The sequence below is a fragment of the Ambystoma mexicanum genome, chromosome 11 (assembly GCF_040938575.1).
Source record: "Ambystoma mexicanum isolate Mex_15411 chromosome 11, UKY_AmexF1_1, whole genome shotgun sequence".
NCBI lineage: Eukaryota > Metazoa > Chordata > Amphibia > Caudata > Ambystomatidae > Ambystoma > Ambystoma mexicanum.
The window spans coordinates 1,113,408,328-1,113,423,907 of record NC_090934.1 but is presented as its reverse complement, the minus strand read 5'-3'; the positions used below and the strand labels follow the sequence as shown (position 1 = coordinate 1,113,423,907).

The following is a 15,580-nucleotide window of genomic DNA, read 5'->3' as shown; positions in this document are numbered from 1 at the left end:
AAATTTTTTTTTTTTTTCTTTTTTCTTTTCCATAAACTACTATCTCCTACACACTGTCTCAACTTATTTGTATAATCACCCACTCTCACACAGACATTTTACCCCAGTCGTACAGAGAGTGGAGAAAAGGTACTTATCTGCTTGAAGAGCAGTAAAAGAAGAGGAGGAGCCTAAGTACAGGAAGGAGATCAGGACTGGTGGAATGAGCACGGACTACAGAGACTCATGGGGGTTGTAGTTAAAAAAAGAAAAAAAAAAAAAAATGGAAAAGTTGTTGGGTATTTTCCATGGTTTTATATATATGTTGTTGAACTGCTGAGGAGTAGTAATAAAAGAAGATGAAGCATAATGCTCGCCTCCTGTCTTGTCATAGAATTCTCGTGCTCACACTGGTGTAAACAAACTCTTCGTTATCCACCATGTACCATACTAAACAGCAATCCCCTAAACTCACATCAACTAAAATCTTCAAGAATGTTGTATCTACCAAGGAGACTCCGGTTCCTAAGAAACTGAAGGTAGCCCTATTAAATACAAGATCTCTGGTAAAACACATGGTCGATATGCATGATTTCATTTTAGATAACGATGTTGACATTATACAAGTCAGCTGGAAATGGGACGCTCTTGTGGGTCTGTGGGCTTCTGCGGATCAAGCCTACTGGACTGAACCCACTCTCTCTCTCTGACTTGAAGATGGCGGGTTCCCTCTGTGCTGTGCCTCTCTGCTCTCGCCTAGCCTTCTGGGACTGGTAGTCATTTAAGAAAAGAGAAAGAAATCTGGCCAGCATGTAGGTCTTTTGGTTTTGAGCAACAGACAGTGGTACTTCATTCATGCAGCAGGGCACATCAACTTTGGGACATGGATGGCTCTGGCTTCCATCCTGGTAGGCCCACTGCCCCATGTTGGGAGTGACCTAAATGGCCATAGTATAACATCTAGAAAACAGTACCTTTGGTGTGTCTAAAGGCAGGGCTGGTTTTCAGGGTAATCGAGGAGCATTTGTATTGTATACAGAAGAACACGAACACTTTTCATCTTATTACATGTTTCAAAAGTTGTAAAAGCATGTTGTGGGTAGTGGACTAACAACTAGCTCCCCATTTCCGCACTAGTACTTCGGCAGACTTTAAGAAGCATATGAATAGAATGTCGATGTTATTTTATAAACCAATTGAATATTGTTTGCTAGCCAAGTAAATATTATTATACAAGTGTTTGAAATTAAGCATTAGTAAAATAGCACACATAAATGCTCTTACATTCTGGTCATCATCATCACTCTGCATGTGTTCTGCTATAAAGCTGACACCATCAATGGCTTCCTGAACTCTCGGTGAAAACTTAGTCGAAGGCCTGATTCGGAAATCTTGATGGTTTAAAAGAGTCTCAGGCATTTCTGTAATTTTTATATCATATTTTTTAGCCGAAGCTTTGTTCACAAAGTAGGCAGTGTTCTTGTACGTGTCAGTAGGAAGAGAATTCAGGCTGTCATAGGGGTTTTGTCTTTGGTTGCATAGCCTTTGCCGTGCTGAATTATTTTTTGGTCTTCTGATGAACAGGATCATGGGAAGTCTTTCTAGGAAGACCAGCTTTACCCATGGGGGCATTGTATGGGTGCTAGGAGATCGGTGGTGTACATTAAGAACACAAACACTGGCAACAATGGAGAATGTTACTAGCACCATGGTGAACATCAGATACTTTCCGATTAGTGGAACATCCAGGGATGTTGGTGGCACAATCTTTGAAATCAATAGTAAAAAAACAGTTAGTGCAAGCAAAACTGATATACACAGTGTCATCTTTTCGCCGCAGTCAGAAGGAAGGTAAAATACTAAAATCGCCAATGAGGTTATGAGCACGCATGGGATAATAAGGTTAATGGTGTAGAAAAGAGGCTTCCTTTTAATGATGAAGTCGTATGTCACGTCAACATACGTAGGATCTAAGGGGTTCACCGTTCTTCTTCCAGGGAGTTCAACAATGTCCCATTCTCCACTGGGGCTAAAGTCATCCATGCGTGCCCAGCCAGTTTTCAAAACCAGGTCGATTTCCATGTGATCGTAAGTCCACGAGCGAAACTTTAACGTACAGTTTTGCTGGTCAAATGGGAAATGTTTCACCTCGATCTTACAAGCACTCTTGTAAATAGCTGGAGGTAGCCAGAAAATGCTCCCATTGTTCTGCACAATTGCATTGGTGTACAAGGAAACTTCGTAGGTACCATCAGCACTAAAAACAAAAGAAAAAGGATAAGTGAAGACAATCCCTAGACAGAAATATAATTTAAGCATTCAGTGAGTATCCTTGAATAATTTTAAACATGCACATTTTTTATTTAGGTTTATGCATAATGATTTATACTGGGAGATCTAGGCTCATTGGGGTGCCAGGGTTTTTATCTCGGTAGACTGTATGAATGATACTGCGGTAGCTCACTCATGCTTTTCAATGAGATTGTGATCCATCGCCGCTTGTGGTGAAGGGGGATGTGGAGTCGAAGCCGGACATTCCGACTCAACTGTTTTAGCACCGGCACCTAAAGCGCAGCTCCCATTCAGGCGCACACTATTGGCCACGGCAAACCGGGCACAGGGAGCTATCCGCGCTGGTATAGCACTTCAAATATCCCGGCTACTGTTTGGTATTGGTATTAGATTTGTAAAGTGAAATAATCGCCTTGGAGGAGGCATTGAGGCGCTAACACATTGCAGGACAACACCAACGATCAGACCCCTATATTAGGAATATATAGTCTTCACGTCGAAACTCCATACAATTTGAAATAGATTGAAGGGCTGCCTGTTTGCTTAAATATATTGTCATTCTAAACACTAATAAATGCAGTGCTTTTGATGACCGCATATTTGAGCCAAACACCAAGCACTCTGTACATGGAATCATTGACAGCCCTATGTACAGAGCATGTGGTGTTTGGCTTAAATGTACTCTCATCCAAAGCACTAAATTAGTGTTTCGGATGACAAAGGAGCTCATTTTGTAACTCTGCTTAATTTGGCAGCACGGACCTGTTATGTCTAGATGCACACGTAGGCGGGACCCCGCCGACAAATTTTGTTCATTTGCATGGCATAGTATAAAAGGGAAGGCAAAAAGTGCTGTAAAAGCATGTATGCCTTGTCTTGCCTGCCCCTTTTGCGCTCTGCCATGAAAATGAAGTAAATGCCATCTGCCATGTACTCAGGGCAGACGGTGTTTACAATGGATTCCGATGGAGTCTGCCTGTTTATTGCTGCTGCAAAAAGCTGGCGCCTCCATAGGGATCCCCAGCATTTGTATCCGCATGAAAATGCATGCAGGTGTAAATGATGGAGGATTTGTGTGGCGGAGAGGAAGGGAGTGGTGGGAACACAAGTTCTCCAGCATGGGGTCTGGCATGGATTCACATGCTCATGAATATTCCCGTCGTAAGGCTGGGAATCCTCGGTATAGAAAAAATCAGTATCAGTTTCGTTTCTGATCTGTCTTTCCTAGTAGGAACCAATCACTGATCTCTGGGTCATACTCCCCCCAGCCAATGACTGCCCTCTCCCAAAGCCCCTCCCCTGGCAGCCATCCTCAGATTTTTACTGCACGTTCAAGTGTTGGGAGTCCTCCTGCTATAGCTCTCGAGCTTTTGCTGCGTTTTCGCGCTTTTTCAAAGAGAATTTCTCATTTTTCGGTTAAATTGAGCCTCAAGCTCCACCATTCTACATCCGATCAACGGGGACCCGTTTCAGATTTTTCTACGCCCCTCTAGGGTGAAGATTTCATCGAGTTACGCTTTTGGAGGATTCCGGAAGTTTCTGAGGCCTACCCCGGACATGGCCCAGGAGAAAGGAAGCTTGACGCCCGGGAAGCTGTTCAGGGTTTGCCCTGGATGCCAGCTACAGAATGTGTTCAAGGAGGACGAGCATTTGAAATGTCTCTACTGCCTTCATGAGGACAAGACGCACGTGAAAAAGTACTGTGAGTTTTGCGGGAACATGTCGGAACGGACCATGAAGGATCGCCATCTTCGTCTCGCCAACTGGCTGCAAGGAAAGAGCCCGTCAGGTGAGAAGAAAAAGAAGTCCGAGCGGTCTTCTAAGTCCTGTGAGGGCGCCCCGGCGACAGGGGCCCAACAGAAGGCTAAGCACCACGAGTCCGCGGGCACCGGGAGCGCCAAACTGTCAGGCTCCTCGGCTGCCAGGCAGGGCGCATCCTCCCCGGCGCCATCAACCACGAGCCAACACTCTGGGTCGGGTAAGAGGAAATCCGAGCACCCGGCGAAGCTTCGGGAGAGGCCCCGGTCGAGCTCGAAGGATCCGGCAGAGGGGGAGCGAGGCGGTGACCCTCCTCCCAAGGTGAAGGCCCCAAGCGCACAGAAGGTGGCGAAGGCCTTGATCCATCCGGCTAAGGCCTCCATCGAGGAAGTCGCGGCGGCCCTGGCACAGCCTGTGGAAGCTATACCAGTGGAGGCGACCTCTGGGCCCAGCGTTTCCCTGCCACTGCAGAGGTAAGCCTCTTCCAGGCCCATCGAGAAGACCCCCGTGAAGCCCCCGGCGGAGGAAGAGGGGGGGGCAGTGGCCATCGTGGACACGGACTCAGCCTCCGAGGAGGAGCTGATCGGAGCCTTGGAGAGCCACGACAAGGGCGTGGAGGAGGCCCAGTCCATCGGGAGGGATACTGATGAGGACGACGACGAGAGCAACGGTGGCGCCGACTAGGTCACAGTTCAGCCATCGCGCCCGTCGCATCCGATGCCGCAGGACAACTTGGTGGCCATTTTGATGGCAATGCAATCATTATGTACGGAAATAAGGACGAGGTTGCCCATACCCCCGATGGAGGAGCCAGAGCCTGAACCAGGCCCGTCGGGAAGTCCGCCACATATGAAGAGAAGGACACATCCTCCACTGCCTTTTCAGCCCTCACGGCCTGCTCAACCGTCTTCCGCGTCCACTGTCCCCAGGGATGACATGGGTACAGACACGGCCATGACGGGTACGGATGACGACGGCGGGACGGACCTCCCGTCTCCCCCTCTTCGGGCCTCCCCGCCCAACGAGATCGGGTCCTTCCATGCGATGTTCGCCAGAGCATCCAAGCTTTTCCAGCTCTGCCCCGAAGAAAAGGAGGGGTTCCTTTACCAACGGCGCAAGGCCAAGAGGAAGACGGTCCTTGTCGTGCCTCGACTGGATGACATCTGGGACGAGGGACTTTCCCTTCTCAAGATCCCGTCCACGAGGCCTGCGAAGAGGGACAGGTACGAGAAGAAGTACCAGGTCCCCAACGTGGCCCCTTTGTGCCTAAGGGCGCAACCGACCCCGGATTCGGTCGTCTCAGCGGCAGCCAAGAAGAAAGTGGGGGGGCATCAGCCTCATCTTCAACTTCCCCGTCGGACGGCGAGGGCAAGAAGCTGAACGCAATGGGACGACGAGTCATCTCGTCGGCAGCAACGACAATTAAGGCGGCCAATGCCTTGGCGATTGTAGCCTGCTACGACAGGGAGTTGTGGTACAAGATCGCTCCCCTGTTGCACTTCCTCCCAGATGACAAGAGGGCGGAGGCCCTAGACATCTTGCAGGAGGGTGAAGTGGCATCGGATCACGCCATAACGGTGGCGACGGACATGGCCGACACCGGTTTCCGCTAGTTGGGCAACAGCGTTTGCCTTAGACGGCGAGGATGGCTCAAGGCGACGGATTTCCGCCAGGATGTACAGGCCAAGTTGTTGGACATGCCCTTCGACGGGAACAACCTGTTTGGGAAAGCAGTTGATGAGTCCCTCCAAGCCATCAAGGCGGACACGGGAGACTGCTAGGGCCCTGGGAGTTCTCCAGCAATGAAGGCCGCCCTTTCGGAACGCCGGAGGCCAGCAAGGGGCCTCCAAGGGATCCGGAGGTGGCTCCTCGATTTACCGTCAGGCGGGTCGCTCCTCGTCGCAAGAAGCCTACAGGGGACGAGGCAAGTCGGGTGGATCCCGTCGTCGTCGCCAGGGAGGCCAAGGCGGCAAGGCGACCTCCAAGCAGGACTGAACCGACCGTCGCGTCGGGCCCCCACCGAAGCACCCCGGTGGGAGGCCGGCTGGCGAATTTCGTCTGCGTGTGGGAGTCCATCTCCACTGACCATTGGGTGCTGGACACTCTGGCCCAGGGGCACGCCCGCGAGTTTCTAAAGAAGTGCCCCCGCATTCCACCCATGGCCAGGAAGGAAAATCGCGTCCCTCAACTACTATTGGAAGTAAGGCCGATGCTCAAGAAAGGTGCCATCGAGCTCGTCCCAAAGAGGCTTCGGGGCTCCGGAGTTTACTCAAGGTACTTCCTCGTAAAGAGGAAGACAGGAGGATGGCGTCCCATCCTGGACCTGCGACGACTGAACAAGTACATCAAGGCACAGAAGTTCCGGATGGTCACCCTCCAGCACGTGCTGGGGCAGCTGGAGGAGGGTGATTTCCTGTCGTCGTTGGATTTGGAGGATGCATACTTCCACATCCCCATTGTGAAAGGACACCGAAGGTTCCTCAGGTTCGTGGTCCAAGGACGGCATTACCAGTTCAAGGCCCTCCCGTTCGGATTGAAGTCGGCACCCAGGATATTCACCAAGTGCCTCGCACCGGTGGCGGTGCGGCTGCGCCTACAGGGGACCCACGTTTACCCCTACCTGGACGATTGGCTCATCCGAGCAAGGACAAGGGAGCTTGCTGTGGAACACACAGCGAAGACCGTCAAGCTGCTCACAGACATGGGGTTCTCCATCAAGTACCCAAAATCCCACCTGGTCCCCTCGCAAGTCGCACTGTTTCTGGGAGCCAAGCTCGACACAGTGGCACTACAGGCCTCGCCGTCGGAGGAAAGGACAAAGGCCATCCTGGGGAAGGTGCAGCGGATGCTGGTCACGTACGTGGCCAGGGTGAGGTCCATCAAATCCCTTCTAGGGATGATGTCCTTGTGCATATATCTTGTGCGATTATGCAGGCTTCGGATGCGCCCTCTACAGGAGTTCCTCGACGCCCGCTGGATCCAAGCGTCTGGCAGCTTCGAGGACAGGATTCCACTCACCAAGACCTTCCGACGAGCGATCCGGTAGTGGGGCACCCGCGCGCACCTGACGGTGGGTACAGACTTCCAGACCCCAGTCCACCAGGAAACGGTGACTTTGGATGCCCCCTGGAGGGGTGGGGAGCGCACACCGGAGATCATCACTCGAGAGGGCTTTGGCTCCCGGAGAAGTCGCTCCATATCAACATCCTGGAACTCCGTGCAGTGTTCTGGGCCCTCGGGTCTTTTCTCCCGTCCCTCAAGGGCAAGGTGGTGAGGATCTTCATGGACAACACCACCACAATGTTCTACATCCGGAAGCAGGGCGGAACCAGATCCCCGGCCCTGTCCAAGGAAGCTCAGGATCTGTGGCATTGGGCCGTCGCCCAAGGGATGTTTTTGGTGCCGTTTCATCTGGCAGGGATAAACGCCATCGCCGACTCACTCAGCAGAGAGTTGCGCTCGTGCCACGAGTAGGAACTATGACAGGATCTAGTGGATCGACTCTTCCGGCGATGGGGCAAACCCCAGATCGACCTGTTTGCGACGGCGACGAACTCCAAGTGTCAGAGGTTCGCCAGCAGGTTTCCCCAGCCGAGGAGCATGGGCGATGCTTTCTCGTTCCCCTGGGACGGCCTGTTCCTGTATGCGTTCCCTCCATTGCCGTTGCTGCTCCGACTCATCAACCAGCTCAAGAGGTCCCGGTGCAGGATGATACTCGTCGCACCGGCGTGGCCGAGGCAAATCTGGTCCCCGGACCTTCTGGACTTGGCAGCATCCCCACCGTTCAAACTACCGACGGACGCAGATCTTCTCGCCAGGGAAGGAGGCGCCATCCTTCATCACAATCCGGATTCGCTGAATTTGCAGGCCTGGCTCCTGCAGTGCTTGAGTTTGGAGGCTACGATATCCTGGCCGACTGCAGAGAGGTTCTTGCAAAGGCCAGGGCGTCCTCAACGCTCAAGTGCTACAGACATAAGTGAAAGAGGTTCTCTGTCTGGTGCCGTGCACAGAAGATTAACCCTCTACGGATTATGGCCCCTCAAGTACTGCCGTACCTACTGTCGCTGGCCAAAGCTAGACTAGCTCACGCCTCCATCAAAATACACCTGGCTGCGATTTCTCGATACACCAGAACCACGGGACGGGCGTCCTTGTGGTCTCATCGCCTGTTGAAGGAGTTTGTGAAGGGACTTTTCCGTTCGTTCCCGCTGGTGAAGGCCCTGGCCCCGGCATGGGAGCTCAACGTAGCGCTGACCAGGCTCATGGGGCCTCCATTCGAGCCTCTGCATTCGGCACCATTGAAGTTCCTGTCGTGGAAGACAGCATTTTTTGTGGCCATCACCTCCACACGACGGGTGGGAGAGATCCAGGCCCTATCCTGCAAGCCTCCGTATTTGACTTTTCACGACACGCGGGTGGTGCTGAGGACGCACCCCTCCTTCATGCTCAAGATGCCGTCGGACTTCCATCTCAATGAGCCCTTGGTGTTACCTGTTTTCTTCTTGTCGCCTTCGTCGCCGGCTGAGAGGACTTTGCACTCGCTGGATGTGGCTAGAGCGCTGAAGTTCTACGTGGACCGCACAAAGAGTTTTCGTAAGACGTCACAGCTTTTTGTGAACTTTGGACCTGTGAACCAAGGGAAGGCTCTCTCGGAGGCTTCCATTTCCAGATGGATCTCCAGCTGTTTCATGCGCTGGCAAACAGGCCGTTGCCTGGCCGTCCGAGAGCCCATTCGACCAGAGCGATCGCTGCTACTATGGCGTTCCTGTCTGGTGTGCCCCTGCTGGACATCTGCAGGGCTGCTACGTGGAGGTCGGCGCACACCTCCACAAGATTCGACTGCGTCGATCGGGACTCCAGGGAGGAGTCCAGGGTCAGCCAAGCAGTGCTGCGCAACCTGTCTGCTTAAGGTGAGCCTTGTGAGGAGGTAAGAGATGCTTAATGTTGTTATTGGATTGCTTAATGTTGAGCCTTTTGCCACCTCCCGTGGTTGTGCATGTGTATACTGCTATGTATCCTTATATTCATGAGCATGTGAACCCATGCCAGACCCCATGCTGGAGAAGGAACAAGTTACTTACCTGTAACTGTTGTTCTCCAGCATGGGTCTGGCATGGATTCACATGCGAACCCTCCCGCCTTCCCCTCGGCGTTCTTCACTTGGTCATACTGCCACTTTGCGTGCTGTCAAATCTGAGGATGGCTGCCAGGGGAGGGGCTTAGGGAGAGGGCAGGCATTGGCTGGGGGCAGTATGATCCAGAGATCAGCGATTGGTTACTACTAGGAAAGACAGATCAGAAACGAAACTGATACTGATTTTTTTTCTATACCGAGGATTCCCGGCCTGATGTCGGGGAATATTCATGAGCATGTGAATCCATGCCAGACCCATGCTCGAGAACAACCGTTACAGGTAAGTAACTTGTTCCTTATGTTCCGCCCCTCCTCTCCACCATGCAAATGAATGAAAATTGGGCGCGCCGCAAATGAAAATTAAATCCTTGCGTACCGCTTTTACGTCTTTAATTATTGGTACGCCAAGCTCATAATGAGCCCTAATATATTTAAGCAAACAGTAGCATCCTAGCGCGGAGAGGTCTCTGCACCGAGATGTTACTGTTTGAGGTGCTATCCCAGTGCAGCTAGCTCCCTGTGCCCTGTTGGCCACATGTGAGCTGCGCTGAAGGCCCCATAGCGAAACAGCTGGTGCCCGAAAGGCTGAAAGGCATTGGAGCAGAAACAAAAAAGTAATGGCTGGAAGGTTTTGAATTAATCATAACCACTGACACAGCTCTAGGCAACCCTTCCGGACCATTGTTTTTCAGCCTGCCAAGCCATTACAGAAGGGGAAAGACCATATGCAAATCGGGCTTCGTCCCACCCCAAAAGGGGCAGGTCAGCCTAAACTGCTAGGTCACATTCCTTCTGCACAAGACCACAAGCATCCCCAGACATGTTTCTGCTTTGTTGGGCGTCATCAGTCGAGAGTAGCTTGGGTCTCTAGGGTCCAGCAGGCTTGGGACCCACTTCTAGGCATACCCATCCCACTCAGGGTGACTACAGCAAAACCAAAAAGGTGATGGCTGGAAGGTTTTGAATTGATCATGACCACTGGCACAGCTCTAGGCAAGCCTCCAGACCATTCTTTTTCAGCCTACCAAGCCATTACAGAAGGGGAAAGGCCATATGCAAATCAGCCTTGGTTAGGCCAAAACATGTCTGGGGATGGTCTTGCGTAGAAGGGATGTGACCAAGCAGTTTGGGCTGGACTTCCCCTTTTGGGGTGGGATGAAGCCTGATTTGCATATGGTCTTCCCCTTTTGTAATTGCTTGGCAGGCGAAGAACGTTGGTCTGGAGGGATGCCCCTCGCAATGCCAGAGGTTAAGATTCATTCTAAACCTTGCAGCCATCACAACCTTTGTTTTGCTATAGTCATACCAAGTGGGGCGGGTATGCCCAGACATGGGTCCCGTGCCTGCTTGGCCTAAAGACCCAAGCTACCTCTCACTGATGAGGCCCAACTTGGCCGAAATATGTTTGGGGATGCTTGTAGTCTCGTGCAGAAGGGATGTGACCAAGCAGTTTGGGCTGGACTGCCGCTTTTGGGGTGATATCAAGCCTGATTTGCATATGGTCTTTCCCCTTTAGTAATGACTTTGCAGACAAACAGCAATGGTCTGGTGGGTTGCCCACAGAAATGCCAGAGGTCAAAATTTATTCTAAACCTTCCAGCCATCGCACCTTTTGTTTTGCTGAAAGGCCTTGGAACCTGGGATATGGTCAGGTTTTTGTGCTTTTGACTTCTCAGATGCAATTAGTTCCATGTGCACCGCAGAGACACTAAGCGGCGGGCCCCATTAATTCAGGTGTATTGCACCAGGTGCCCACTGACACTGGAAAACCAGGCACGATCTATGTGAAAGAATGCATTCTGCACCCTACAGTGCAGGGATCCTGAGCAGAGTTTACATGCTATGGGGAACAGAATCAGCAGACACAAGAAACACACATATGCATGTTTTGGAATGGGACTCTGTTTCCCCAAAGCTATGTAAATAGATATTGGCCAAACCCTGGCACATACACAAATGGCCGCCTGATAGCCGAGCTACTCTACGGCAGGGCCACCCTAGATGCCCACATGACGTGCATTTGTTCCTAAGAAGCTTGCAGAACTCCAATAACAATCCTGAGGGAATTTGGACCAGTTTTGGCTCAGAAAACTCGATTGCTAGTTTCGGCGTTCTGAATGAGAGCTGGGACCCGAGGGTGAGCTCCACGCTACAACCACGGGAGCCCGCTGTCCTGACAACCCCGCAAGGCCGCAGAGGGGGCACAGCCTGTGTTGCCACCAGATAGCGTTGCGCGGGCTCCCCTCTACCCTTTCACCTACGACCTAGCTGTGGAGTGATTGCCTGGCTGGTCACCCGACCGGTGCTAGCACCTTCTCCCGGCGGCTCTCGGTTGCGGATCCGCTTTGCTTCCAGAACAACTGGTCCAGAAGCTGCCAGGTGCTCGTGCAGAGGGACAACAGCAATAAACACAAAAACCCTCCTAATCTGCTCCATGGCCGGCCCAGAGATTGATGCCTTGTGTGCAGCAATGTGTGACTGCTGGTGTGCGAGCCTGTAGCCCGAATCGTGTGATTGGGGGGTGCCTGTAGCTCCCCTGAACCTCTAGCTCCTGAACGGGTGGCGTTGGGCCCCAGTGCCGTGCTGTATCCATTGGCCATCAGGAGCTGCCCGCCACGGCTGTCGGTGAGCAGACGTGGGCTGCGGCGGACCGCCTTGGCAGGTTGGCAGTGTTTGGCTGCCGCGCTTCACTGGACTAAATGGTGTAGCGCCCTGCAGTGGATCGGCGGCTGATGTCCGGCGGCCTGAGGTGCGGGTGATGATCCGGAGAAAAGCACCCCTTTGCTGAACCCGACAAGCCTGCCGCCGACTACTACAATTACATTATTCAATGAGCTAAGTGCGCTGTGAATCCTTTGTTCGCTTAATCACTGCCCACATATTATATTGACTATATCTCCTCTCCAATGCGACCCAGCCGTAGTGGTTGCAAAGAACAACCTGCACCGCATACTGATTTATGGTGGCAACTTCACAGCCCTGGTCTTGTGTATTTCTGCTGATAGTGCGGTTTTGGTGTGGGAGTTTGAGAAGTGTGTTGGGGCCAAGGATGCGCTCCATAGAAGACAGAACGCTGTGTGTTTGGCCCCGGCCCCTGGGTAGAGGGCCTGGTCAGTCTTGCAGTGTTTTCTCTGTGACAGCCTTTGTCACGCAGTGTCTGAGTGCCTCCCCACCGATTGCTACTGCACCATTGTTTACATCAACGAGGCACCTGGAACATTCCCCAATGTATTGGCTCTACAAAACATATGCACCCCTGGCCTACCGCGGACGAAGAGCACTCCTCTAGGATACACAGTGAGGGGACACAACCCTTGCCCAGTTATCAGACAGCCAACACCCACGCCCAACCGAGTTAATTTCCAGCGAGAAATTGCGATACGTGGGAGGGCCCAGTCCATTCTGAGCGACTGGCGGCCCCTACATACTACAAACTGCACGAAGAACAGGGTAATCTGTGAAGCCATGAAAACTTGAAGCCTGCTTGGATTCACAATCCGTAGCACGCATGAATGAATGAAAGCAAGTGACCACATCCACCCATCGTTTTTGTTTTCACTACGCCACAGTGCGGGATGTACGGACATACAAGCTGCCCTATGTACACCTGATGGAAATCATTGCGGACACTGTCTACAAACCTGCACTAATTGTTACCGGGACACGTGAAATGCACTGCAGCCCCTTACTTTGTACATTGACTGGCGGTCACTGACCTGATACCCCTAACTGGACACTCGCAGGCACGGACTCTGTGGAAGGGGCAGCCACGTAAACTAAACTCCATCGGTGGGCTCCATCATACAGATCCCTTCAGATTAACTGGTACCATAGCGTGATCATACACAGACACTGCCTTATAGAAGTATCTGCCACCTGGGACTACCGGTCCCTACTGGGTGTGCCGGATAATGTCGGCCACTCGGGCAGCCACCAGCTGCCTATAATCCATTTCTGGGCGATGACAAGAGGAGCCAGTGCAAAGAAGAAGAAAACCGGTCCAATGGATTCCTTCACGAATACCCAGGCCCGGTCAATATGCTACCACCTCTGGCTGACCCTCCCACGACATCAACTGAAAGCTCCAGATACGACCAACTCCTAACTACTGTACAAAACTGTTTCATGTCAGTCAACGTGAAATTAGACGACATTGTCGCTACTATTGGTTCGCTCAAGGCCCGTGTTGATAAAGAGAGTGCAAGCGTCACAGAGGCGGAGAGCAGGATCAGCACCAATGAGGACTCGATTGGCCAAACTACTCACAATCTCACACTTTTAAAGAGCGAAATGACCAAACTGCGTCGCAAATGTGACGACTTGGAATCCAAGTCTTGTCGTAACAATATCCACATAGTGGGAGTGGCGGAATCCTTCTGTAAACGGCCCACGGAATCCCACATGGAAGCATTACTGAAGACCTTGTTCGGTGACAACACGGAACATTTTTTGGTAGAGAGAGCCCATCGCACCTTGGCCCTGGTGCCAAACCAGGGGCTCCCCCCGCACCATAGTCGTTAAATTACTAAACTACAGCGATAGAGGCACTGCTCTACATCTGGCGAGGGAGATGGGACCCCTCCGCCATGAAGGCGACAATATACACTTATATCCCCACTTTGCTGTGTTGCAGGCGTACAGGCGCAAAGGAGATCATATGACCCAGTCAGGAAGCAACTCTGATTGAGACAGGTACCGTATGCACTGATATTTCCGGCAAAACTGCAGATACAGTATGGAGGCCGTGCAAACTTCTTTGAACACGCTACGGCGCCCATGGACTATATAGAAGCCACGATTCCACTTCCGCCACAAGGAAGAGGTCCAGATCAAAATGATCTCCTACAACCAGTCGTTGATAGGAGAGGTCCGAACGACTGATTGAATGTAACACAATATTCTTTTAACATTTGCAATAGGGAAAGTGGGTGTCTGGGTGGCACTGACCTATATTTGTTGTAAGCCAGATGAGTTGTGTTTTGTTGCGATCACTGTGGGACGGAACACATGCACTTCCGGAAAGTTCCACAAGATTATGTAACTAGGCATAATCTTCATATCCTTCTCCTACAGGAGACACATGCGCTCAGAAATATCAACACTAGCTTTCACTCGCGCTGGGAACCTCTTCAGTACTATACGGAGTACTCTGCCCAGTCCAGAGGAGTTCTCACGTTGATTCACCCAAAACTAGGTTTTGGATACCTGGACAGTAAGATAGACAACCAAGGCAGATATGTGCTGGTCTGGGGGGGGAAGTGGTGGGTTGACCGATAGTGATAGTCAATACTTATGGACCTAATATTGACGACCCAGAATTTTAGAGTACAATATTGGACATGCTGGTCACTTCCGATGATACGCTGGTGGTGTGGGAGGGAGATTTCAACACAATCCTTGATGTGTCCTTGGACCGCTCCTTGGCCGTCCCACGGGGGCTCACAAAGGCTGCATTTGCTCTAAGACAGATAATGTTACAAACATCCCTGTACTACACCCGCAAGAAAAGCGGTTTACATATTACTCATTTGTACATGACTCGGAGTCGGGCATAGACTACTGGCTCATTAGCTTGTACCTCTCAGATGCTACGTCTAGCTGTGAGATTCATCCCGCATCCTTTCGAACCATTCTCCAATATCCCTCACCATTACCCTGCGAGACACCGCACAACATGCCAGACGCTGGAGGATGCCCCGCACCATAGTTTGAGACCCCCATATATGTGAATCACTCCACATTGAGATAGAAGAATTTTATTAATTGAAAGAGGGGTGGGTAAATAATCACGCTACCCTGTGGGAGACTTTCAAGGTGTGGGTGGAGGCTGTCATTATGGCAAAGTCCACTGGGTTGCTGAAAACTGTCAGTAGGTAACAGTATTGTGGAAGTGAAATTAGATATGCTTGAAATTGAATACAGCAATACACACAGTAAGGAAACCCTTTCCGATATCCATATAGCACTAAATGAGTTTAATAAGCTGGCAGACAGAGACATCCTGTATATGACCACCCCAACCCGGGCCTACAGATACGGGGAAAGTAATAAAGCTGGTAATTCCTACCTGGTATGCTTAAAGCAGAGGGTTACCATAGTCCCATTGCCAGCATTCGGACGGCACACGGGACGACAGTGAACTGGGAACAAGATATCAACACCACATTTGCTGAATTTCACAAATCCCTATATTCCAGCCACAATGTTAAATCTAAGGAGGAGATAACTTACTACTTACATGAGCTCGACCTCCCGACCCTAACCCCCGACACACTTAGTGCACTAGATATACCCATCACGCTTGAAGAAATTACCACTGCGATAAAAGCACTAACTTCCGGCAGATCCCCTGCCTCGGATGGCCTGGGAGCTGAGCAATACAAGGAGTTCTACGACAAGTTGGCCCCAGTACTGCTG

The 15,580-nt window shown here is 51.4% G+C and overlaps 1 protein-coding gene and 1 long non-coding RNA gene across 3 annotated transcripts in view; one reads left to right on the top strand and one right to left on the bottom strand.

Moving 5' to 3' along the window:
- CHRNB4 (cholinergic receptor nicotinic beta 4 subunit) overlaps positions 1-15,580 on the bottom strand; it is a 602,031-nt gene that overhangs the window by 67,744 nt on the left and 518,707 nt on the right. For both annotated transcript variants that reach the window (XM_069624421.1, XM_069624422.1), the window contains exon 5: positions 1,264-2,236. In XM_069624421.1, coding sequence (XP_069480522.1) covers positions 1,264-2,236 — 973 coding nt within the window. The remainder of the gene's footprint in view (positions 1-1,263; positions 2,237-15,580) is intronic.
- Positions 1-15,580, top strand: part of LOC138504168 (uncharacterized) — a 241,397-nt gene that overhangs the window by 174,100 nt on the left and 51,717 nt on the right. The gene's annotated exons all lie outside the window — the stretch shown is intronic.